The sequence below is a fragment of the Pterocles gutturalis genome, unplaced genomic scaffold (genome assembly GCF_000699245.1).
Source record: "Pterocles gutturalis isolate BGI_N339 unplaced genomic scaffold, ASM69924v1 scaffold38761, whole genome shotgun sequence".
In the NCBI taxonomy this organism is placed as follows: Eukaryota; Metazoa; Chordata; class Aves; order Pterocliformes; family Pteroclidae; genus Pterocles; species Pterocles gutturalis.
Window position 1 is genome coordinate 1 of NW_010106954.1, and position 25238 is coordinate 25238.

Below are 25238 nucleotides of genomic sequence, written 5' to 3' on the forward strand. Positions count from 1 at the left end.
CTCCCCCGGCGGTGGTCTCTGGTGAAGGAGTGGGTCGAGGTTAAGTTTTCAGAAGAGTTATGCCAGGCTTGGGTACCCCCGGTTGGGGCCTGAGACACGTATTTTCCAGGCTGGTACCTCTGCTCTTGCCTTGGGCACAGCGGGTGTGCCCTGGGGGGGGATGGCCGTTCCTAGAGGTTCCCTTCTCCCCTCAGAGCTGTTGGATAGCCAGGATAGTGTAAATATCCCCGTGTCTGTGTTAAGCGGGAGAGATTGGGTTCCTGTGAGTGAGAGTGGATTACTAGTCGTGTAACTCCTTTTTTCCTTCTCATGCATTCCTGTGCTTTGCTTTTTTTCTATTAGCCGTTAGCAGAGTGCCGCTTTTTAACATATTGTCTAGATATGGGGAGCTTGTGCCTGGGTCTGATAGTCTGTCCCAACGCCCAGGGATGGCCAGCGCTGGTAGGTGGAAATGGAGGTTGAAAGACCTTTAGTCAGAGGGCTATCCCCTCTTATGGAATTAATCCACTAGGTTCTTGAAACTGATGTCTCAGGGTGTGGTTTGTACAGGCATGGTAAGCCCTGTCCTTTCAGTTCTCAGCCTGAAAGCAACGGAGCGCAAACCTGCCAGAGGGCAAGTGGATGGCGGCGAGCTTGAGTTCCTGCTTCCCCCTCCCATTCCGATGCTCTCCTTGCTCGTGTCTTCACACGTTGCCTGCCATTGCCTCCTCCAACATTTTTCTTGGTCCTTCTGCTCCAAATGTTGGAGCTGCAAAACTATGGCAACATAAAAATAGCTTCTTGCAGTTTTAATGCATTAAGGAGGCAATCACTAGCGAAAAAGGAAGGGGAAGCCGGGCAGGAGGGGAGCAGGGAGACTGGTAGAGAAGCAGTGAGTTCCCAGATGGGTTCAGCTGTGTCCCCAGGGGGTGGTTTGCAATGAAAACCTGCTTGCAGGTGAAGGACTTGTCTCCTTGGCTTGCCTGTCCCTGGGCAGCTCCTCCTCTCCCAGCTTCCCCTGGTATTTCTATAGCAAAGCCACCTGATTCAGCTTTTCAGCCTGGCCAGAAAACTTGCTCTTTGAGGGGAGGAGATGTAGTAGTTTGCCATTTCTGAGACCTGAAGTGTGCATTACTTTGTAATCAGAGAAGCACCTGAGCTGTAGTAAGTGGTGGGAGTACACAGTTGGGAGGCAGGGGACTACTGGCAGCAGCAATGTGCTTCAGATCAAGCTTTGCATTTTCCAGCATCTGCATTAGAATTGCCTAATTGTGTGAAAATAAGTCTTCAAACCATGTCTCTTCTTTGTACTAGAAATATGAAAGGACATCTTCATTGAGCCTTCTCAGGACCTCACAGTGTATGATACAGTCATGATTGTTGACCAGAATTTCGGCTCTACTACTTAATACTGCCATTATGATAAAGCTGTTCTTTACTTAAGAAGAGATCCTGTTGAATGTCTGCTACCTAAGGCTTTCCTGGTGGTTGCCAGGCGGATTTAGAAGACCACAGTGATATTCTTTCACATGTATCTTGACAAGGCAGCTGGCCACAGGAGGTGCTTGCACTGCACTGTCTGCAGGCTATTCCTGAGTGATCCTGTGCAGTTCATGCTTGGCACGTTTTCTTTCAGACAAATGGAGAAGTAAAAGTAGCACTTGGAATTTGAAAAGAAGGTTGTGTTCTGCAAACAGTCATGCTGGCTTAGGGAGGATTCCTCAGCTCATTGTGTTCCCTTTCTGTTGCTCTGCTGCTTTCTGCTGTTGTCTTTTTCTTTATTACTTGATTGCTTATCACATCTCACCTTTTAAGGGTTCGTGTGCTTATTTTATGTTCTCATATGTCTCTCTCCAGTTTTGTTGCAGCGGTGTTCTTTTCAGCAACTATAAGCACTGGTATATTCAAGCTCTAAGACATATTGCAACCTAGGCATGTTTTCCTTCTTATATCAGAGAAAAAGCCTGAAAAAAAATCTGTCAGATGCCTTGGAATCATGTAGTAAACTGTAATTATTTATAAAAATGGTCAATTTTCTTTCTCACTTAAGTGTTTGTTAAACAGTTTGTCAGAGCACTGGATTATCTCAAGAAGTAGTTTGTGGTACTCAGCTGAAATGTCTTTTTGGATAGAAATGCATCATTTTCATCATTTTACTTTTTGGGTAGTGATGTTACGGAGAAGGGGCAGAAACTAGTCTCGCTACAGAAGAAGTGGGAAGGTGTAGTAGTAGTGAACACTAATGACGTTTATCGTGGTAGTGCATCTCTACCCTCAGTTTTTAAAACCCCAAATCAGTTCCCTTAATGGGTTAAAAGTGCGTCTCTGTGAGGAGTTGGGGAGGGACAGCAGTGACTGTGCGGGTGCAGGGAATGGGGAGCAGGAACCCAAGTTGGTTTTGTGTCTGTTCCTCCTCATCCTGGGGCAGATCTGCTGGTCTCATAGTTGTCCTTTCATTGGGCACCGCTAGGAAGAGTTTGCTCACCCCATCAGATATTTATACAAATTGATAAGATTTCCCTGGAGTCTTCTTTCCTCAAAGCTAAACCTCTCCTCATACATTGGATGCTTCAATCTCTTAATCATCTTTGTGGCCAATTGAAAATGAAGCTATTTTTGTTAGAACAAAGCATATCCATTCTGATAATATCTACATTCTTTCCAGTATTAATGTCGAACATGTATGAAGGAGGCAAATATTGTACTAACTTCAATATTGCACAAAATGAAAGGTGCAAAGAAAACCCTGCCTCTTGTCCATATTACCTGACGTTTTCATTACAGAGAATAATTCTCTTCACTGAAATTTGTTGGGACAAATGTGCTTTTGAAATACTAAAATTCTTAGCTGTGCCTGAGTAAAGTAAGGCAAAGATACAGAAAAGCTGAGGGTTGGATGAGGGCTTTTTAGAGATCACTCAGTCATTTGAAGAATGCTTCTTAAGCATTTGAATTTATTGTATAGATAAAAATTGTGGTGTGGTTTTATGGTGTAGACAGCCCACCATTTCTTTTGACTGATCTGTTTCTGCCATCAAACTTGGGTTGCAAGCTTGTATTGGAAAGCGTGATTTTTTTAAAAATAAAAAAATATTCTTCTGTCAAGTGCAAATTGCGACGTTAATCTGAGGATTGTTGTATACAGGAATAAAACTTGTGGAAGCAGGAGGACAGTTAAACTGTTTCTGAGTCTTAGGGTCCTTTTCTTCATTGCTAGTCTCTCTGTTCCAGAGCTGCCAGGCTGGAGTAACTCAGTGGATAGCAGCATGCAGCGGATTGTTACAGACAGCTGCAGCCCAGAGCCAGTGCAGACGGATGCTCTATGGTATTTTCCAGGTAGGATATGAGAGTATGTTCAAATGTGTTAAAAAAAAAAAAAAAATTCAAGGCAACTTAAAAGCTTTGTGCTGCTAAAAGGATGAGCTCCCACCGTTTATCACACAGTTGTCTGACATTTCAGCTGCACAGGCTTTTAATGGATCCAAATGATCTGTCGTGAGTAGATTAAGTGCAGAAGTCCAAATGTAGGTGTCATTTTTCCGAAGCAGCTATTACAAGCTAGTGACAATTGCATGTGATTTCCAGCACTGTGTTTTATAGAACGTCTCCACTGTACAGTAGCCTTGGACTTTCTGGTACTGCTGGTATGTTTACCGAGCGCAGCACAACATTAAATACTGTTTGGTTTTTTTTGTGGAAAGCACTGCTTTGCATTTTTGCTTCCAGTTCTGTAGCGGCATGCATAGTGTCAGATTGTGTCTATCCATAGCAAATTAAGTAGAAAATTGTGTAGTAGCAGTTAATAATAAAGAGGTGAAAAATGTGTAGAAAATGGGAATAGATGCAGGCTATCTGAACAGAATTAGAGTATATCTTCTTGCATACAATGGAATGAGAGGAGATTAAGCCTCTTCGTTGTCCTCCTGTATATTACAACTTGTATCGTGGAGCCATGACTTACAGAATTAGAAACCTACCTGTAGGCTCTTTGGCTTGGTTGTCTTTTCTCAGATAAGACCCTCCAGTCTTGAGAAAATTGCCAGTGCTTTGTGACACAGCCATACCATTAAAGCACCAGTCCATATCAAGTAGCCTACGATGTTGGGAGTAGAGAGGGAAACGAGCAGTTGTGAAGTTGATTGATAAAATTGGGCTTACTCTGAGCCACCAGTAGTTTCAGTAGACTTCTGGGGATGACTACTCTGAGCAAACCAGCATGTTTGCTTTGTCTGAATTTATTCATGAAGAAGTTACTGCTAATGTGAGTGTGCTGGGAGGCTGTGATGGGTGTTCTGGTCGGTGTGCAGCTTCTTACCTGGAGATCCCACTCGCTCCTACTTGCTAGTTTTCTTTCTTGTGCAGTAGCTGTGTAATACAAATCATGTGCTGTAAAGTTATAGTGGTTGTAGTGATAGCTTTACCCTGTAATTTGTTTTGCTCAAGTCCTGGCCACAAAGACAATTGAATGGAGTATAAAATTGTAGATAAAAATAGCATGAACTCTGTTTCTCTGCAAGGCTGGGAAAAAGAATTATTCTTTATTAAGAGGCAAAACCTATAATCAGAAGTAGTGTGTGAGAAAATCACAGCAGATAGCCTGTGGTTTTTGAGAATGGAATGTTCTGCCAGTCCATTGCATCAGTACGTTTACAGAACACTAGAAAAAGTGCGGTGTGGAGCATAAAGTGTGGAGAACCATTTTGTTTGTAACAGTTATGATAATAAATTTGTGCTTTTTGTGATACAAAGTTTTTCAGGATTAGACTGAACTGTAATTGATTTGGAAGCAAACTAAATGGTGTAAAGTTAAGTTTTTAGTAGTCGATGGTCTCTTCATTTTTTTCTTTTCTTTTCTCATTTTTATTAGAGACGCAAGGCTGGCCAGTTCCGACTCTCTAAATCCCGTGGTGGATTGATTCAAGCCAATGGGGCTGTTACGCAGCAAAACAGATTGTTTTACAATACCAGCAAGGTAAGAAGGGTTTGTTTTTATTGTCGGAGGGCGCTTTGTGCTTGGGATTATACAGATACAGGTAACAAAATGCTTTTCAAAACATGTAGGAGATGATACAACTTTTATCTATATAAAATGTTTTAGTATGGCATGAACAGCGGGTGCGGTGATTTGAGAAGTGCTCTCCGCTCCTGTCTGGAAGATGGAAGTGCTGGCGTAGGAAGGTGCAGTTACAGTTGGGTTGAAGGTCCCAATATAAGCCTGAGGGCTACTTTCCAATGAGGAAAGAAACTAAGTTAAGGAGAGTAGTTATTGGGGCAGATGTTCCCTTCTTACCTTTGAAAAGGGCAGCACAGGAGTTGCCCATACCTATTATAAGTGAGAAGATGTTTCCTAATTCTTTAGCTTGGGAATAATGTGTGATGACAGTTCTGCTATTTGCTAAACAGTGAAAATTGTCATGCCGTCTACTAATGATGACTGGTTATTGTGTAATAATTTATTTACTGTTCACCTGTACTATTTTGTTAATTTGTGGTCTCTGCATCTCTTACGTTTATTGTCTTCTGACTTGGAATAGATGTTTTCTGGAATATGAATCATCTCCATAAGATTAGTTTATCACTTAATCCAAGGGAGTCAGCATCTCTTAGCTAATAAATATCCTGATCCTGCTTTTGTTAACACCGTGTGAATAAAATGGCTAAATGGAATGTGTACATGAGAAATGAGAGGACAGATGGAAAGTTAGGGATTGATGGGTAAAACTTGCGTAAAAGCAACAGTCCCAGTTTGCTATCTGCCTAATTGTGTATTTTGCTGGTGTACAGTTAGAGGTAAAAACTGAGAAGTATTTAAAATTTATTATTTTGACATGGATAGATAAAATGAAGGAAAACAAGGAGATGTGTAGAAGAACCCCCTGGCTGCAGTTTGTATTTAGCTCTTAACTAGAGGTTTTCCTTTTTTTAGTCAATTTTTCAGTGTTTTACAGCTGGTGAGGTAAACTAAACATTTTGCAAACAAGGAGCTCAAAGCATAGAAAATGGCTTGCACAATTTACCATGGCCAGAGCTAAGAACAGAATTCGGGCTCTCAAGTATGGTGTGTACCCATAGTCCCTATGCCAGCCTGCGTCCCCCCTCTGTACCTGCACAAGCTTCATTTGCAGAGCTGATCTGGAGAGAGATGGATGACAAGATCTAACAAGTCAGGAGTGGCATGAAGATCTTCAAGGCAGGGGTCAGAGACTTCCTTTTGATGTACGGGAAAGAGCTAGGGGAGGGCTACAAAGGTTGAAAGAGGAATCGGGAGGCTTCCTGGTTATAGTAAGCCTGGTGTGAGAAGTCAGGCAGGGTTTATGACTGCAGAGGAAGCAGTTTACAACACTGTAGGTGAGGTTTGAGGTAGGTTTTTGGACTGCAACCTCATTATTTTAAATAGAGAAGTACTTACTCATCTTTGAACTGGGAACTTGATTATGCCCTCCTGGTGTGAAGGTGGTTTAGAATTAATGGTGAGCTCCAGTTGTTTCATTTTTATATTTGGTGTCAAAATTAAGAGGATTCTTTGCTTTGAGCACTGAATTTTGGGTATTGAGCAGGAAAGTCAGCCTGAGGTGGACTTGATGAGCTTGTTCTGAGTGAGTTGTAAAATGTATTTTTGAAGTTTTCTCTGTATGTTTTCTAGATGTGATTTTATATATGCCTATAGGACTGTTTAATTGCATTTGGCGGCGGTCCTGGCATTGGCAGGATGAACTGCGTACCTCTGTCCATAGGCTGAACCAAACACTCACTGCCTAAATCCCATCTCCATCTCCCGAGCTAGTCCAGGCAGACTTGCAGAAGAATGAAGCAAGAATCATGGCATTTCTTAGAAAAAGACTGTTTTCCATCAATCATTGTTTTGGTGATGAGCTAACAACAGTTGAAGTGAGTTAATTTTGGTTTTTAACTTAACTTCCTCAGCATAGTGAAAAATCCATGCTGAGGGAGACTTCATAATATGTTTGTAGATAAGAGGCAGGTACCAGAATTAATCTGCATGGATTCACTGGGGGTTTAGTATGGTTTTCATTCCTGTGGAGGAGATGAAGGTTGGTTTAGTGAGTTTGGTACAGCCATGGTTATTGGGCCGCAGGTTCTGCCTGGAGCAGATCCTGTCATTGCTGGGCTGGAGGGGGGCTGAGGGAGTTAACTTGTGATGGAAGGTTAGGTGTCACTTTGAGTGTAGAGGAAAAGAGTGTTGTGTGGGATAATCTTGAAGAAAAAGTACAGAAAATTGGTTTAAATATTCCCGTACATGTCAGTAGACTCACTGGGTCCATCACAGGTGGCAGAGGATGGGAAAGGGCCTCTGCAGACGCTTCTGTTGTGGATGGTAACAGGGGACTTGGTGAGGAGGTTTAATGGCCAACATTCAAAGCAAGGATGTGAGTGTTAAAGGAGGTCCTGGACAGTGTTACGCTGTCTTACTAGGTGACTGATAGATCCCAAAATGGCACTGGGCATGTTTCTTCCTATCGACCTGAATACTAGGCACGGTGGGGACGTTAATCACCATCTCTGGACAGTACACAAGTGCAAAGCGTTTTATCTTGTACACTGAAGCTTGTGTGTGGAAGTACATAGGGACTGATTATGTCTCAAAGATACATTTTTTGTCACCTTTACAGTTAGTTTTTAATTAAGTATAGCAGGATGTGTGTCTATATTTTAATCTGTATTTATTTATCATTTACGCCATTTCAACAATGACAATATAGTGCTAGGAAAGCTGTAGAGAATACAGCCAGAATGATCAGAAATGTGAAGAGCCTTCTGTGTGGGAAGAGGCTATTTTAGGGCCCTTCAGAACTAACCAAGGAGGGAGAACTGATGGGCATATGTATGATACTGGCCTGTAAAATTCACAAAAGATACTGAATGAGGGAATGGGAAATTGTTGTGGCTTCTTACAGGAAGATTGGGAGCATCCAACGAAATGCCAAGGTTGGATTTAAAACAGGCATTAGAGATTTTTTTTTTTCTTTTTTTACATAACTAAACTGTGTTATAGAGGTTAAATAGTGTCCAACACGGGGGTGCTGAAGGTGCATCCCATTGTAGCTGCCAAAAGTGTGTGGCCACATTTTCTAGTGCAGGAAGGACTGTCAGAAGCTGGGCAGGTACAGCCTGGGGAGCTGCGGGCTGTGCGCACCATATTTCTCTGCTTTTGTGTCATGTCCAAGTATCTGCTGCTGGTCCTTGTTGGAGATGGCGTCCTGGTCTAAGTGTTTGTTCTGGCCATGTATGGCACTCCTTGTGTTGCTTAATTGCTTCCCTACTAAGAAATGTATTTTGTCAGTATGTGCTTGACTTAGGAGCACGTGTTTAGGGTAAAATTCCAACTACTTCAAGCAATTTAACATTTCTTTGGTCAGTGAACTTTCTCAGATTATAATGGCTCTCAGCTGTATTCCTCAAGTATAGGCAGGAGATTCACATGCGTTAGATTTTGGTCAGATGGGTTAAAAGTGGAGTATTTTGTTGATAACAAAATGTTTATACTGCATACTTAATTCATTAGAAATTTTTTCCTGGAGTACAAATGGTGATTACCGATGGCTGATTGCTACTGCCAGGGCGCTTAGAGGCAAAATGCCACAAAGATTTCTGATCAGTCCAATGGTGGTGTTTCAGGTGTGTAGTTAACCTGGAAGGGAACGTTTGTCTTCACGTTTGCAGACACTGCAAATCACTGAGGACTAAATACTTCCCTGATCTAGAATTTCTGCGAGTACCATTTAGATTAACTGTAAGGGGAGTAACAATCTCGGGGAGCCTTTCAGTAAGAACAGGGGGTTCATGTGGCTTCATTAGTTTTAAGATGGAGCTGATTGGTTTATATAATATATAATGACTCTAGAATATGATATGCCTGTGAGAGTAAGAGAGGGAAGTGAAAGGGTAGCTTTATTTACTCTGTGATTTGTTTGCTTGTTTTATCTGCAAATTATTTAAGCTCAAGTAAAGGCACACTTCTAGAAAGAATATGGGAATCTAGAATGGGAGCTGTATTTTGGGAAGCAGGTTTCTGTACAAACCGAGTCTGAGCTTCCAATGGGATGATTTTATCAAAATGGTTATGCAGTGTTTGCATTCATAAACAGAAGAATGTCACATAAGAAAAGCAGTGTTATATTTTTCAGAGAAGACCTAAATATGTATTTGTTTTGGTGAACAAAGAAAGTGAACAAAACTAAAATTCTCTATTAAACTTGTAGCTTTTTCTAACTGAAATTATTTGTTAGATTTGATTGTTAAGATTGAAATACTGATGTTTCAATTTTACAGCATCTGTCTTCAAAAGATTCCTTGCAGCCATCTGAAGAAAAAGTGGGTGCTTTCACAAGGATCATAGAAGCACTGGGTTTCACAGGACCACTGAAGTATAGTAGATGGGTAAAGCATTCATTTAATAATTCTTTTCATTGTTGGTTCTTTCAAAGTTCTAAAAAGCAAACAAAAAAACCCCACCTTTTTTTTCTTATGATAGGAGCAGTACTTAATGGAAAAGTTCTAATTATTAGCCATGTAAACTCCTGCTTTGTGGCGTGAGGAATAATAATCCGTAGCTTGAACCTCCCTTGATCTATCATTGACAGGAGTAGGGATATTGTATTTGGTTTGTAGAGTCTTAAGGCTTCTTGAATTTCTTCAGATGTGGTATTTTGCTCTTTGTGCACCAAAGAACACAATAACAGCCTTACTAGCTAAATGAAGCACCTGCATACACCATCATCTTGTCTCTAATAATGACCAATTGCAGTTGCCTAGAAATAATTTAGTTACAAGAAAAGCAAATTATTATCCTTGTCTCGTGTGCTCCTCCAGCCTACAACGGTTGTCTGTTCCAGGACTTCCTGCATGAAACTAGGTGTTTTCCTGTAATACCTATTGCTGGATTTTTCTTGGATAAATTTGTCCAGCTGCACTTTGAACTCTTCTAAGTTTATGGCATCCACAGCATTCAGTATCGGGGAGCTCCATAGCTTGAGTACCCACTGGGAGCAAGGAGTACAGTTGTTTTCAGTTGGTGCCTTTTAATTTTGTACTTTAAAAAAAATGGTGCGCTCTTTCCTTGGAGTGCATGTTCACATTCTCTCTTCCACCGGTGATTTTGTAGACTTGTATTCCATAATATCTTAGTCTTTCTCTGGACTGAGGAAACTCCATCTAACTTGTTTCAGTTATTGATGCTCCTTCATGTTTTGATTTTTGTTGCCCTTCTCTGAACCTCTCAGTGTTCTGTATTTCTGTGACAGGTCTCCCAAACAGCAGGAGGGAGACATGATTGCTGTTTGAGTCCCCGTTCAGTAGTAGCTGACTAGGGCAGAGTGACAAACAGGTCCTCCTCTTTCACGTTTTTTAAATAGTCCTTTCATAAAGCAGTTGTTAACGTTGAGTAATTACAGAGCAGTTCTGCAAGAGACTCCTTCAGTTCCTTATGCAGAAGGAAAAAGACGAAATTCATCATTTCTTTGCTCTGAACTAGGACACAGTATAAGGGAGTGAGAGGAAAAGGCAGCTTGAAGGAAGGGCTGAGCCCAGCTGTGTGGGGATTAAAACCTATCAGGTGCTTTGAATATCTGCAAAGTGGAGCGGACCTCCTCTGAGACTGATCTGAAACTGTTTCTGATTGCATGTTGCTCCTCAGAAAGCAAATGCAAAGAAAAGATAACTGACACTTGCTCCTCAGAAGGCAAATGTAAGGAAAAGACACTTAGGGGGGTTAGGTATTTTAGTTAAAATCAGTTACTTTTAATCAGGTGGTGCTAAACCTCATGAGAGAATAGTTTCTCTCCCATGTGCTTGTGTACATATTGTTGTAATAAAGGTTCTTGTTAGCTCTAAGTGTTGATTCAGAGTTCTCCTTAATTGCTACTCTTTACTGCCTGCTTTTGGCTGGGGAACTTGGGTTTGGAGAGAGTTATTTTGTGGTTAGGGCCCAAGAGACCTGAGTTCATTTTTGGCCTTGCCCGTGCTCTCTATGAGATCTTAGGGAAATTTCTTAATATTTCTCTATTTTTTTTTCCATTTTCTTCTCCCTTCCCCCACACCTCTTCTACACCCTAAAACTTCCATGATTAAATTTCACCAGTTTCTCCTGTGTTACCTGCCTTATTTAAAGGCTGGATTGCAGGGACTGTTGTTTACAATGCTTTTAATGTCTGGTAACGCCTGGTCTGGGGCAGTGGCTTTCGCTGGGGAGAGCTCTGCTCCCAGGCCAGGCAGTGTTTCCTTTAGAAAGGAAACCTTCAGAACTCCACTAAGCAGTGTAAGCTATTTTCCTGAAAGAAGTTTGGATGTATACTTGATTTTTGACAGAAGCCTGAAGTTATTGAATAAGAAAAATAATACCTCCTGTGTTTCTACAGCAGGAGATCAGTTGCAATTTCTTTATTTTGCTTTTGGCAATTTGAAATGCCATTTGATGGGCATAGTGCTCGTCTCTGTAGTATAGTGAGCACTGAGATGCTTCCTAGTGTATGTCACTAAAAATAAAAAAAACCCACCAAACAAACAAAAAACCCCACCAAACCCAAAGCAAACCAACCCAAACCCAGTGCTGTTCCCCAGCTTAGGTAGGGGAGTGGGCTCTGGAGTTTTCAAATGTTTGTATTTTTCTCCCTTTGGTGTTAGTAAACAGGAATGGCTGACAGCTCTTCTCTTTAAGATCCTTGCTATCAGTTATTGCGCTCTCTGAAGCTTCAGCACATGTGTCTTTGTTATAGATGATGTACTGAAGGTGTTTCTGGTGCGATGGCAAGCCAGGAACAAAATTAGAAGTGCCAAACCACCTGAGTATGCCTCATGTCATTCATCATTTGGGGTTACTTTCTCACTTGTGAAGCTTAGTACGTCAATTTTCGTTTTTGTAGGAAAAAATATATTTTTAGGACATCTGGTATGTCACTTCTTTAATACTTAAATTATGCAACACACTTTTGAGTGGTATACATCAGTTAAAGTTATTGGAGGAAACCAGGAATTGTGAAGTGGGATCTTTGGAGTCTCTGTAAGGAAAGTAACTTTATTTTTCTGTAATGTGAGTCTTACATTAAACTAGATTTGGAAAGGTATTCAGGAAGCAATTTAATCACTTTTTTTTGCCTCAAGTCAAGGCTGATTATACTTGTGTCATTCCTGAGAGATATAATACTTTAATGTGCTCCTGAAAATATCAAATGGTTGTGATTCTCAAAAGAAGTCTTCAGAAAATGGTGGTGTGTCTGTTTAACAAAAATGGTAGTGTTCACTAGCTCTCATGAATGAATGCTTCAAGTATTGTCTTTTCTTTTTCTTTAGAAAGTTAAGGTAGCAGCTTTGCGCATGTACACATGCTGTGTGGAGAAAACTGACTACGAGGAATTTTTTAACAGTAAGTAATGGACTTGATGGTGTTTGGACTACTGCCCTGGTGAGAGAACTTCTGATGAAAATTCGTTAGATATATTAGTAGCAGTAAATACGACAGCAAAAAGACTTGTCAGACCCTAACAGTGCGTGGTCAACTAGAAGCTGACTGTACTACAGCATTCCCTTAAGCTCTGAAGTGGCAAGGGTTCAAGGGCAGACTCCGGAGGCTGGGATTGTTACCTTTTGCCCGCTGCAGTACAGAACAAGGGTGGGATAGATAAAACACAGAATATCCTGGACGTTGAAGGATATTGCCTTTTTTATTACCAGGGGTGGGATAAACTAAGAATCTAGATACCTTTTCCCTTTTTCCTGTGGTCAGATGGTCTCTGTGTCCCACCCTGTCCCATGACCAGTTGTGAAAAGGTTCATTATAACTGGGGTGCAGGTATGAGAACCATCCTTGTCCACTGATGCGCAACTTTGTTTATGATACAGGGTCATTGGCTTGAGTTGGGATGGCTTTTCCATGTTGCACACAGTTTTTTAGCTATTAGCTAAAGAAATCTGTTGCTGCTTTTATTAGTATCAAATCTGGCTGGTGAATGGGGAAGATATGTTTTTGAGACTTAGATGAACTTCCATAATATTTTATTCATATGTAAATAATTTCCTGTGTTGGTGTGATTTAGCTGGTAGTAAGCCCATTGCCTAGTTTTGTCCTGTCACCTGAATTCCTGAGCTGCCAAATGTTTTCTTATGGCCTTACAACACACCAGCACAGGTTGGGGCTGCTGCTGACACCTCTTGAGAGATCAGCTGAAGGGACATCTTTGTGTGGTCGTCTAGTGCAGAGCTTATTGAGGGTGGTTTGGTACATGGTGTTGCTGCTGCAAGATTTTCCAATGGTTTTCAGAAGGTTTTCCAAAACTGTGATGTGGTTTCAGCGGTTGCAAGAGCGAGAGAACTCTGTGAGCAGTAGGATTCATCGTTAGTGATCAAAAAAATTAGAGCCTCATTTTTTGTGTGCACACACCCCTCCCCAGCTGCGTGCCCTCTCAGGCTTTCGCAGATAAGTTCTCTTCTGTTTGTCGTATTTGCCTCTCATATAGAGGCTTTGCTGTTTTTAACGGGTGTTTCACTTTCTCTGCTTAACAGGTTAGTTGTACAAAGATAGAAGAATGCCCTAGATTAAACTTTAAAGGAATCTCAAAACATGTCTGTGAAAAAGACACTGGCACAGATTTTCAGGCTCAATATTGAGTAAAATTGCTTCAGCTGTATGCTTGATAGCCTTACCATTTTAAAGAGAAAATTCCCAGAGCTCGCCCTCGCTTTAAGCGTGTCACAAGCAGCAGGCAGCCTTTCCTTCATCTTTCGCTGTTTTCTCCAGGAGGTCCTTGTTCCTTCTTTTGTCTTTTTGCCCTGTGGTACAACTAGCTGGTCCATCTCTGAATTTGCACCCAGGGAAACCTATGTTTGCATTGACTTGAGACCGTTGTTAGGTAAGGAGTGAGATAGTTTGTTTTGCTGCAATGGACAGAGTGTGTGACGCACCCGTTGGTGTTACAAGAACACCTGCGGTGTTGGGGTCTATGGTTGTGGTTCCAGAGAAATCATTGCTTTCATGTGAAAACAGATATAAGAAGTTTCTGTTACTTCTGTCTACTTACAGCTGCAGCTGTTTGGGGGATTGGCTCTAAAATTTACCAAGCTTGAAATCCATGTTTAAAAAGTAGTTCACCTGAAACACAGACTGTGTCAACCTTGTAGATTGGTTTTGCCAATGAAGAAGCTTGAGGCTGTGGTTCCATGGGCAGCTGTGTTGAAGTAGCGGCCAAAGGGAAAAGGCTCACTTCTCCATCTTCCTCTTCTTGTGTTCTGGACTGGACAATTACGTCCTCCACTGAACTGTTGAGGTTCAGAAACGGCCGAGTTTTTTACTGACTCACTGTTTTGCGGTGTTAGGGAATTAAAGTGGCACATGGAGGGGTCAGATGGACAGCAGCTGTGGCATAAAGGAGGTGATAAGAAGTATATGATTAAGAGAGGGGAACATAATGTAATATATCCAACTTCCAGTTCACCGTGTCTTTGTCAAACTAGGTCAGGAGCTGTTTTTTTCTGTTCTGGATTGCTTCTTTTTGAAATAAATATGAGCAGCTTAAGCCGGGACTGCAGCTCACTCCTAAAAGAGCAGCTGGGGGGACCAGTATATAGAATCACAGAATAGTTTGAGTTGGAAGGGACTGTGGAGGTCATCTAGTCCAACCCCCCTGCAGCAAGCAGGACATCTAGATCAGGTTGCCCAGAGCCCCATCCAACCTGACCTTGAATGTTTCAAGTAGGAAGCAACTAACTCTTAACTCCTTCCCTTGGTGATGCAGCAAGCGCAGGTGTGCCTGAGACTGTGCTGCTGTGCACGCTGCACACCCACAGGATGAGTTGCACAGCTCAGGAACCCCAAGGGCAGTACTGGTGCTGCCTGGGACCCCGCTGGGGGCTGCCTGAGCCAGAGCTGACCCCGTCTAGACCTAGTGGTGTGCTTGTGCTTTGCTGCCGCCAGCGCTTCTGGCTCTGGTTGCATGGGGTTGAGATATCCAAGTGAACAGCGCGGAGTCAGCTCTGGTCTCTGGAGAGCTTATTAGCTTTTTCTCTGCCATTTGAGAGTTGTTAACCTACTGAGCTGGCCTCGGAAACTGTACCGCCACGCATCTGTAAAACCATTCATGGGTTCATTAACCCAGTGTGACCAGAACCAGTTCTTCATAGAGCCTTCACTGGTGTTTCTGGACGTGTTTTTGTGATGTGGTTGTGTTGTGGGACGAATAACAACTGCAGTGTGACCTTGTGGAACTTGCATCGGTGTGTGAATTTGGTCAGGTAGCTCTCTGACAGAGGTGGCATAGAGCGTAAAGACTGGGCAGTGCGGTGCTGAGGATTAGAGCAGTGATAGCACTTCATGCCTTGTGCATTTCTGCTGGTATCTGGTGACATTTCTGAGACTCTGTTATGCAGTGTGAGCTGCCTCCCTCTGTGTTATGCCTTAGAACAGCAGTCACCAAAACATGGATATGCAGGCCATGAGGCTGCTGTAGTGTATAAAGGTGTTTTAATTGAGACTCTAGTATTACGCTAGAGTTAGTTTTATTATACCTGCCGTTCTGTTGTCTCTGTTTTGTTATCATCCGTGGACAAACCTTTGGGCATGCTGCTGTAGAGCCTACATCCCAAATGGCTGTACTGTGCTGCTTATATGGAAAGTGAAGTTGCTTTAAGACTTCAGCTGTTTCTTCTCTAAAGGAGAACAGAGAAGTAGCAGAGGCAATAGCAAGATTACTGGTACCAGGCTTTCTGTGCACAAAGCTTGCAGAACTTTGGTAGTTCTAACAAAATGAAGGAGGCAGCCACCTCTGAGTGTTTCATGCCTAACCTTATATTTGAAAGGTCAGAAGAGCTTTTGGGGTCAGGTAGGTGATACTGAGAGCTGAGCTGAAGTTTGTCCGATGGAGTGTAGGGTTACCTTGAATTCATCTTGAATTGGTAATACTGTTAATTGCTCCACTGTCATGAGCTGCAGTAGTAAAGAGCTGACACTATCAAAACAGCCTTTCAGGTGGCTCCTGGTGGGGCTACCAAGCAGTTTGAAAGGGCTGGAGGTTACCTACAGGACTCTGGATTCTTCTGCCTCCTTTAGCCCATCAGGTACTTTGTAGGCACTTGCTGCTGACTGCGCAGGGGAACGCTGCCCTAGTGCACCTGGGTTTTTGCAGGATGCGGGGATGCTATCCTGTTGTGTCCTTCCTAAAACTGTGATAGTGTCAAAGATGATCTATCATGAAAGTCCACGTTCAAGTTTTGCATCTCTTACCTGGTGAATTTTAAGTGCAGAATATGACTGGAGGAACTATGTCCTCATAGTCCGGAGTATTCATGTATTATACAGTATCATATTGTATGCAGACGTGAGCAGAATAGATTTATTCCCCATCTGATAATAATCACAGTAATTTCATAGGTAGCTTTGCTATCACACATTTTTTCTGTATCTAACTGTATTCTGAAGGGAATATTTTGCTGTTTGATTATAGGATGGATCTTTCTCCCCAGTTAATTTCCCAGAATAAGGTGTTCCAAAACCCCAAATTTTAGAATTGAATTATTTTTAAAACCTGATATCTGAGAGCAAGCTTCTTGCTTTAAAGGAGCCATCCCTCCTTTAAATTTACGATGTAGACAGTCCTAATATAGGACCAGTTTAAAAAATGAATTATAAAAATAGAAGTGCTGCACTTGGAAAGTTAGAGAAAAAATTCTTCCCTCCTGGGTACTGAATAGGTCTTTAAAAACTTTCTGTATTTCCAGTAGTAGAGGTGTGAGCTTTCCACTGAAGAGTGATTTCTGTGGTGGGAGACTGATACATGGTGACTTCTACTTTAGAAACCTCTGTCTGGTGAAATAAGTGTTTTGCTCTGAATCTTGCCTGGAGAACATTCTTTTAATGAAATGGTTTGATTAATGCAGGCATTGTGTACTCCAGCCCTGGTTAGAGGTGCCTTGGCATGCCTTTAGGTCAAGGTAGTCGTTTCTAGGCACATGACCTGTTTCTAATAGGAATGAGAAGCCAAAAGGGGAGAAGGGCGAGGGAAAACTGGTGTTTAATCTCCGAACATAGACTGTTAGTGTCTTTATGCTGTCTTAGAGTGGCATAGGTGATGTATGGGCACTGGCGCTGGAGTCTGGCTCCTCCTAGACACTGATGGAGTCGTCTCTCTGAGGAGAGAGGGATAGTGATGATTTCCTTGGTTCTTCTGGTGGTTTCCTGACCGTATTTGGCCCTTAAAAAGGAGGAGACCATGAAAAGTATTGCTTCATGATCCAGGTGAACCTCCTTGGTAATACTTGAGAGTCAAGAGATATAGGACTCAGGAGGGAATATATTCAACACAGAAAAGATAAGGTTGACTTCCTTGGGGCACAACTGACTGGCGAGTCCCTTTCTGAATACTCCCTAGCCTCCTTACAGCTAGGTTTGAACAGTCCAGAAGACATGACCAAGCGCTGGGTAGGCCAAGGTGAGTGTGTCAGACCTTTCTCATTACGTACTCCTCTTAAAACTTCTCCAGGAACCACATGTAGAAGTGACTTCCTAGGAGGAAGGTTTAAATTTGACAGGAACTGAAGGACTTGAAGTGCACATAACCCATAGGTCCATGCTTTCCAAACATAAGGAAGAGGAATATGGTTTCTGTGCCACGTAGCCTAAATCTCCAGCCTGCAACAGCACATGCAGATCCCTAGTGAGGACATGCATACAGACAAACCATCTCTGGGAAACCCGGGGGCTATTGGAGTAGAGCTAAATCTGGAAACAGAAATTGTTTCTGTGGTTGGTTGGTGGTTTTAATCCTAATGTAGCATGGCTAGAGGCAAGGTACGCGCAGAACACTGTGGGTTGTACAGCCGTGGAGTAAATCAGAACAGTGAGTGGGAGCAAAGACCAGCTACCACAGTATTCTGTCCCTGGCAGGAGGTGACAGCACGTGTTAAAGGAACAGTGTAAGAACAGAGCAAAGTATCCATTGATACTTCCCTGTTATTCTCTGCTGCTTTGGCGACTTCCTGAGCTAGAAGCCACATTTGTCCAATTCTGCATTTTGAAATTTTTTTCCCCCCATAAATGTTATCTGAGTGAGTTCTAAACACATGAAATCTTTTGTCATCTGCAGTGTCCTGTGGGTGCATGTGCTAGAGTTTAAGCACAAGTAAACAATGTTTTCTTCGGATATGTATAGGGCCAGAAATTAAATTGCTAAAATGTATTTAGATTTTAGTGTAGTGAAGTTCTGTTAGGTGCAAAACATGATGAAATTCATATTAATATTTAGTTTTGCTTTTGTGTTTCTTTTCCCCCTCCCATCAAGGGTGCCAAATGCCTGATACTTTGAATTCGTGGTTTCTAGTAGCCCAGCTTCACGTCTGGTAAGTGAAAAGTAAAATAGTAATATAACTGAAACAGAGTGATATTTACCTTGGTGTGAGAAAAAGTAGGCTCCACGGTTGTTGATAAGAGTGGTTATATTCAATTTACTAATTACTGAATGTTAGCAGTTTTCTACTAAAGAACAAAAAGTCCCACAGAGAAGCTAACATCTAAATTCCTCAGTAGTGGAACGATCTTTGCCATGAGCTTTTTAAAAGCCTTGCTCAGTCTCTGTGGAAAAATCTTACTTGGGTGTTTTAGGAAAAATTTAAATTTATGGAAAAGTGGTTTAAATTGGGAGAATTTGTGGTGATTGAAGTTGCTGCCCGTCAGAAGCATTTAACAAATTATAGCACTGGCATTTATTCTTGCACCTCTGAAACATACATGCAGGTTGGTGAATGCCAGCTTGGCTACATCTAAAAATATTTAACACCTTAAACATTAAATTTTTTCCTTTTTTCATTTGTGAAAATAGTAGCCAAAAAAATCAGGTTTTCATCTAGCATTACATACTTGTAAAGGTCAGAGGGATGCACAACAGAGTACAGTAGTTTTTGTTAAGTGCCAGATCTTTCAGGAAACTGAAGTCCATAGACTTATGCTCAGCTGCCCAGAGGCTGAAAGGAAGTTTGTACTGAAATAGCTACACTTAAGCGTAGGCCCCTTATTTCCTTGCCTCCTTTTTTCCCCCCTTCCCTCCTCTTGATTTCCTGGCTCCTCAGTGTAGTGAAAGATGGGGCAGCTCATTTCACTAAAAATGAATGAATTAGCAGAACCACTGAAATTATAATCCGTTAATGAAATCAGTGCAATCAAGTAAGAAAGACCCTTGAGATTTGCAATTTATTTATTTCGTACCATTCTCTCTGGAAAAAAAGGCATTAAAAATTAATTGATAAGCTAACCATTCATATTGCTGTTTGGAAAACTACTGCAATAAATATTCAGAACCAAACTGTTTGTAAGTAGCTGGGGAGAAACAAAGAGGAGTAACAGGAATCTGCAAAGAACACACTTTTTTTTCACATTATCTTGATTTTGCATTGACAGGAAAATGTACTCTGTGATACACAGCATCAAATTCAAGATACATAATCTTTCATGACAAGCATAAAAATAAATACGAGGACTGTAACAGAAACAAAACTGGTATGGGATAGACACAAGAATTCTAAGATCAAAGCTACATTGGAGAAAGCCAAGAGTTGCCACAAAAATTCTAAGGTCAAAGCTGCATTGGAGAAGGCAGCACTTGGCCTGAATTTCCACCCACAAATGAGAGATCCAGCGTGATATTCCAGGATACAGAGAAGCCCATGATAGGCCTGCTCCCTGTCTGGGTCATTGGGAAATGCTGTGGGCCTTGCTTGTGATTAGCTCGGTGACCAGGATCCTGCCATGACATAATTTTGCTTTCACGGTTCGGTTTGTTGCTGTGTTCTCTGTGGTTCTCTTTCTTTAATCAGTTTGACCTCAGTAAAGTGGGAGCAGAACCTTGTTGATTCTGCTCATTCTGGGAAGGTCAAGGACATCCTACCCGCCTCTGAAGGCTCTGTACCTCTGTCTTTCCTGCGGGACCTCTTGCCTCAGAGGCTAGACCTCCCTGATTTCGTGGCCAACGACCTGACCACGTAGGTTCTGATCATCATCTGCTAAAGCGTTCCTGTTCCCCCTTGCAGTGCAGTCCAGGTCACTTGCTGGTGTACTTACTTCTTCCCTCTTCTTCAGAGTTTTAGTTTCAACTGATTTAAAGTGTCTTCTGGAGCAGGAGAAGATGAGAATTTTTTCTAGTTTGGTAGACCCTGCCTCCTTCCTTCTTGTTGTCGTTGCCCATCATGTTCTAGTCAACACTGTTTCTGTGCGTTTTGCATTTCACCTTTCATAGATTTGTTTGTCAGAGCATACGTTCTTGTGTTACAGGTTCTGGTGGGTCCTCTGTTTGAATCTCTGGCTCTTATTTCTTCTTGTCTGTGAACAGAGTTTTCCTACGTGCCTCCAGTCAGGAGGGGGGGACATTCAGGCTCTTGTGTTTAGCCTCTGCTTTTGCTAACTTCGATAACAAGACAATGTTCCTTTAGATACACACCAGTGCCTTCCAGTGCTGTGCTGAAAGTATACTTCAGAAAACCAGCCTATCAGTATTCTTTCCTGAATGTCATGCTTTTATAGGCTGTTTCTGTAACTTCACACCTTTGGTGTCAGGAGGATTCTTTGTGTTTAAAAGTCCAGACCTTTTAGAAAATCTCAAGCAGTTATCTCCACTGCTGGGTTTGCCTTTTCCCATGCAGTGGCAAGCGGAATGGAGTATTGGCTGTGTCCAGAGCTGTTATGAAACTGCCAGAGTTATGGCTTTGGTGGGTGTACTAAGAAATGTCTCTGTGCAGGATGTATCGGGTAGATGCATAGAGCTTCCTTCATGTTTTCACCACACCAAGTGTGGTGACATCTCTAGCGTGTTTAGGATCACAGCAGAGTGGTGCTACAATTCCTGTTCTGAAAGACTCAAAGATCTGTCACGAGAATTCATCTGAGCACTGTTTCATAAGGAAACCTGCACTTGAGGAAGTGTTGATCAGTCTGAGAGAGAGTCCAGAGGAGAGCAAGAACCACCAAGTATGTAGAAAACAGTTCCTGCAGGAAAAGATTTCTGAGATTGGCATGGAGAATACTGAGGATACCAGACCATTTTGAAACCTGCTGCTTCAGGAGAAAGGGAATGAACTCTCTGCATTTCATGGTAGAAGGAGCAGGGAGAAAGCCGGTTAAATTACACGAGAGGAGTCTGGCTTATCTGGAATGTGTTAGGCATTTAGTTGATCCTGCCTTACCGTGAGGGAGTGGGCTACATGGCCTAAGCAAAGGCGCCAGGGGAGAGGAAGACTGCACAGCCAGGCTCGATTCTATGTTTGCCTGTGCCCCAGCAGAGACCTGTACCAGGCTGCAAATACAGTCATCGGTGAACTTCCTAGCCCGGGGCATAGGATAACATGGAAACCTAATTAGGAAGAGTTCAGGATTCTGCTCATTGCTGTTACTCATAGAAGTGCATGTCCCAACATATGTCTGATGACAAAGTCGATTCAGGAGCTTCCTGCTCCTGTCCCCCAAGCTGCTGACCATTGGGGGGTGGGTTAAACAGAGTAAAGCCTTCCAAGGCTGGTGTTCAGATTTGTGCTGGTAAGGCAGAGGAGTTTCTCTGAACAAGTATAACACAGCCCCAGAAATAGTTGCTCTGGAGAAACTGAGGAATGAGCAGGTGCAGGGGACAGCGGGAAGCTCGGAGTGAGCTTTGCCCTTAGAAGTGTCACACCTTGATAGCACGGCACTGAGCCAGCGCACGGCAGTCGGCAGGGTGGTGTTCACTGCCTCTTCTGGTGTTTAAGCCAGTCTGTTGGCACTGTGGGAACACGGACAGAAGCAGTTGGAGCTGAGGCTGTTGTGGGAAACTGCTCCTCATCTCAGGTGGGTCGAGTTATAGGTGCTCCTGTTCCTTTTCAGGCATCTTTTCATATATTTTTCTTTTAATGTAATCTCTCTGCATAACTTAAATACAGCATAAGTTATCCAACCCAACCAAAGTCAGGTAGACAGCTTTCTAAAGATGGTTTGGAATAATTTTGTTTTTGTGGTTTGACGAAGATGAGTCAGTATTTGACTAAACTACAGAACAGGTACTGTAGTGAAACGATAAAATGTTTCACACTGTGTTGATCTACTTACGAGGTTTATAGTCTTTAAAGAGTCTCTGTCTTTTAAACCTCAGACGGCAGGTGCAGTAACAAACTACCAAATTTTCAAATAAACTGCAAAATTCCATGATCTCACTCGTGGTGCTGCAGAACAGCTCTGTGACAGCACTATGCATCCAAACACAGAGCTGCCTTTTAGGCTCTGTGGGTAGCAGGTTTTGCTCTGCACACCACTGCAGTCCTGCTCATCAGTGACCAGTTGTTAGCTGTTGGTCTGTGCACTGCTCTCTCCTTGTGCATCACCACCACTGAAGGCAGACTGGGTAGGAACCAGTATTTATGCTTGGAAGGAGGTTTTTGTGCCAAGCCACTCTTATTTTTTTTTTCCCCCCTGAGCTTGCGTATTTAGCAAGAGAGGTATAAAAATGCTTTCGTAGCCCAAAATTAATCTTTTAAACTTTCTCTTTGACTTGTGGTGGGTAAAGATTTGGGATACAGTAACTCTTACTAATTAACCTTTTCATACAGCTCAATTATGTAACTGCTCAAGAGGAACAAAGGTTTTGAAACTGGTGGAAGTAAAACACAGAAGTTTTAAGCTCTTTGTGTATTTGTTTTGTGGAAGGACTAGTAACTTGTCAGGTGTTCTCTGAGTTCTGGATCACTGGTTTAGCAGAAAGCTTTCTCATCTTTCTATGAGCAAGAAGAGGATTAATTTCTTGATAGTGTCTTCATCGCATTGGTTTGCTGGGACAGCGGTGCTGTTGGACAGGTACCGAGTTGTCACTACCACAATATAAACCTTGGGAATCCTTACACAGCTCTGTTTCCTCAGACAGAAATTGCCACAGTCATCCCAATGTTCCCTTTGCTGACTGCTGCCCTTCCCCTGCTCCACCCGCCTTCTACCCGGATTCTCAGTCACTCCACCCTTTGGTCACTGGTCTGCTGTCATGCCTCGGTCCCTCTCTCCAGTCTTCTGACCTCATTCCACCTGGCTTGGCTTGGAGCCCAACCTGTCTCTTGTGTGGCCAGTGTCATTTGCAGAAGCTCTCCATCTAGAAATCGGATTCTGGTCTGTGGGCTTTTCTTCTTTCAATTTTGGTGTCTCAGTTCCGTGGCCCTTTTATGGGGCTTAAATGGATGGTTCTAATCAGAAAAAAGAATATAGTAGTAATGCAGTTTTTGTTATCTTCAGTTTGTTTTGTCTCTGACTCATGACTGGCAATCAGTTTTGCTTCCTTTGCACATTAAAAATATCTTTGCTTTCCTGATCAGCAGCCAGGATAAAATCCATCCTGAAGACTGGCGTCTGTCCTTTAACAGGTCAGCTCAGCAGACAAGCTGGCGTTCACAGATCACCAATACTTTTATTGCGGGTAGCGAGGCACAGATCTTATGTCCACTGAAGACATGAACAGATTAAAAAAGTCATCACTTTTACCTCTTAACTCTTGTACAGGCACATTCACTATTGTTAGTGTGCGACTGCTTCCGAGTGGCCTCCAGCAGCTCTGCTCTGTTGCTTTTACATAAGTTGTGAGAAGAATTTCCTGCGAGCAGCTTCCCACCTGGAGCACGTCTCTTTGCAAAGCAGTGGCTTCTTTCAGCTCCAGTGTTTGAGCATCACCTTGTCTACAGTAGCTCAGTCGTGGACAGGCACTTCTGGCTCCTCACACAGGAGCAGAGCGAGGTAGAGAAGGTGGGACTGGTGATGGGACTGGTCTTTTAGCTTGGTGAGGGATTAGCCTGTATTTGAGTCCACGCTATTTACAGATGTTGTAAAAGAGGCAGCATAAAATTGTTGTTCTGACAGAACAGCAGCAATAAAGTCCAAGTGGCTTTAATGCTTAAAAAAAGGTAAAACAACTCAACCTGGAATTCTCATTAAGATCCCACGATGCCGTTACGAACTTGTGAGTTTTAGCATGTACTGCGTGTAGGGGTTTTTGCCAAGTGGTTGGATGTGTATCCAAAGAGCCCTGTAGTTGAAATAATTTAGGACATTGCTAATGTGAATTTGGGTGAAGTCTGTAACTTGCTTAAGCTTTCACAGCTTGGCTAGTTCGGACTCTTACAGCACTTTAGTGTACCAAGCTGAATTACAGCTGGCTTGTAGCCTAGGATTAGACAAGACATTTGCTCCTGCTCCAAAGGGTGATATGTTCTTAAGGCTGAGGAATTTAGGTTGCTGTAGTGTTTAACCAGATTACAGTACTGTCAGACAGAATAGAGTCCACTGACACTCTTCCGTAGCTGGATTCACCAAAATCCAGCACATACAGCTCTTGAGTTGAGTAGAAGTTTGTGATTTTTTTTGTTTATTTAAAAAAAAAATCTTGTATATGTTTTTTTTCCTGATCACAAAACCACATATGGTAATGAGAATCTTAAGTGAGCGGAAATGTATTTAATTTACTCTTTACATTTGAAGAAAAACTCTGAATGTGGTGTTTATGTTCTTGCAGGATGTGTCTGGTACGAATGAAGCAGGAGGGTCGCACCGGGAAGTACATGTGTCGCTATATAGTTCACTGCATGTGGGAGGATGTTGAACAGCGTGGTAAGGTGATGGGGGTAAGTCATCTTTGGTGTTGATGATCTTGATGATTCCCATCTTTCAGTGCTTTTGTAACTTTGCATGTCTTAGAAGAATGCCTAAGAATCAACCTGTCGCTGCTTGTTTATTTCTTTATTAGCTTAAGCTGCTCTCTGTAGCCCTTCCTCCTAACCCGGCATTCCGGCAGCTGTACCGCCTGTTGCGTTGAGCCACTGACCTTGTTTCTGAAACTGCACCATGGCCTGGATGAAGATGGTGATTTGTCTGAAAGTAATTAATTTTCCACGTATTTTGCCATGTGATTGCAGAAGTGGATGCTGCTAGAACAGAACAGGGATTTGTGGATAGGAATAAGCAGCTGAGGTAGGGAGAAGCATGACTGGTGCCAAATGTATAACTGCAATGTAAGTAATTCCAGCAGAGCTTTGAGTTCTCTCTGTGTCTAGGATGGTGAGTGAAAGGAAAGTTAAGGGACATAATTTTTATGTGAAGTTCCTGTACATGACTATAACTAGTCTTTAGTTCATTTTTCATTTTGGATTCTTAGTATACCTAGTCTTTATCACAAAATAAATGCTGTAAGGAGAGAGTAGCTCCAAGGATAGCTCATTTGCAAGTTTGAAGGAAGAACGAGGTTGGATCTTTTTGGCCTATTCTGAGGAGGGTA

The 25238-nt window shown here is 42.3% G+C and overlaps 1 protein-coding gene across 1 annotated transcript in view; it reads left to right on the top strand.

The window, feature by feature from the left end:
• Positions 1–3196: 3196 nt before the first annotated feature.
• The window catches only part of LOC104472322 (ubiquinol-cytochrome-c reductase complex assembly factor 1), a gene marked incomplete at its 5' end in the record, with an annotated part of 45148 nt that continues 23106 nt past the window's right edge, over positions 3197–25238 (top strand). Inside the window, 6 exons of the mRNA XM_010087940.1 lie at positions 3197–3315; positions 4847–4951; positions 9271–9378; positions 12286–12358; positions 18261–18318; positions 24480–24588. Of these exons, the coding sequence (XP_010086242.1) occupies positions 3197–3315; positions 4847–4951; positions 9271–9378; positions 12286–12358; positions 18261–18318; positions 24480–24588 (572 nt within the window). The remainder of the gene's footprint in view (positions 3316–4846; positions 4952–9270; positions 9379–12285; positions 12359–18260; positions 18319–24479; positions 24589–25238) is intronic.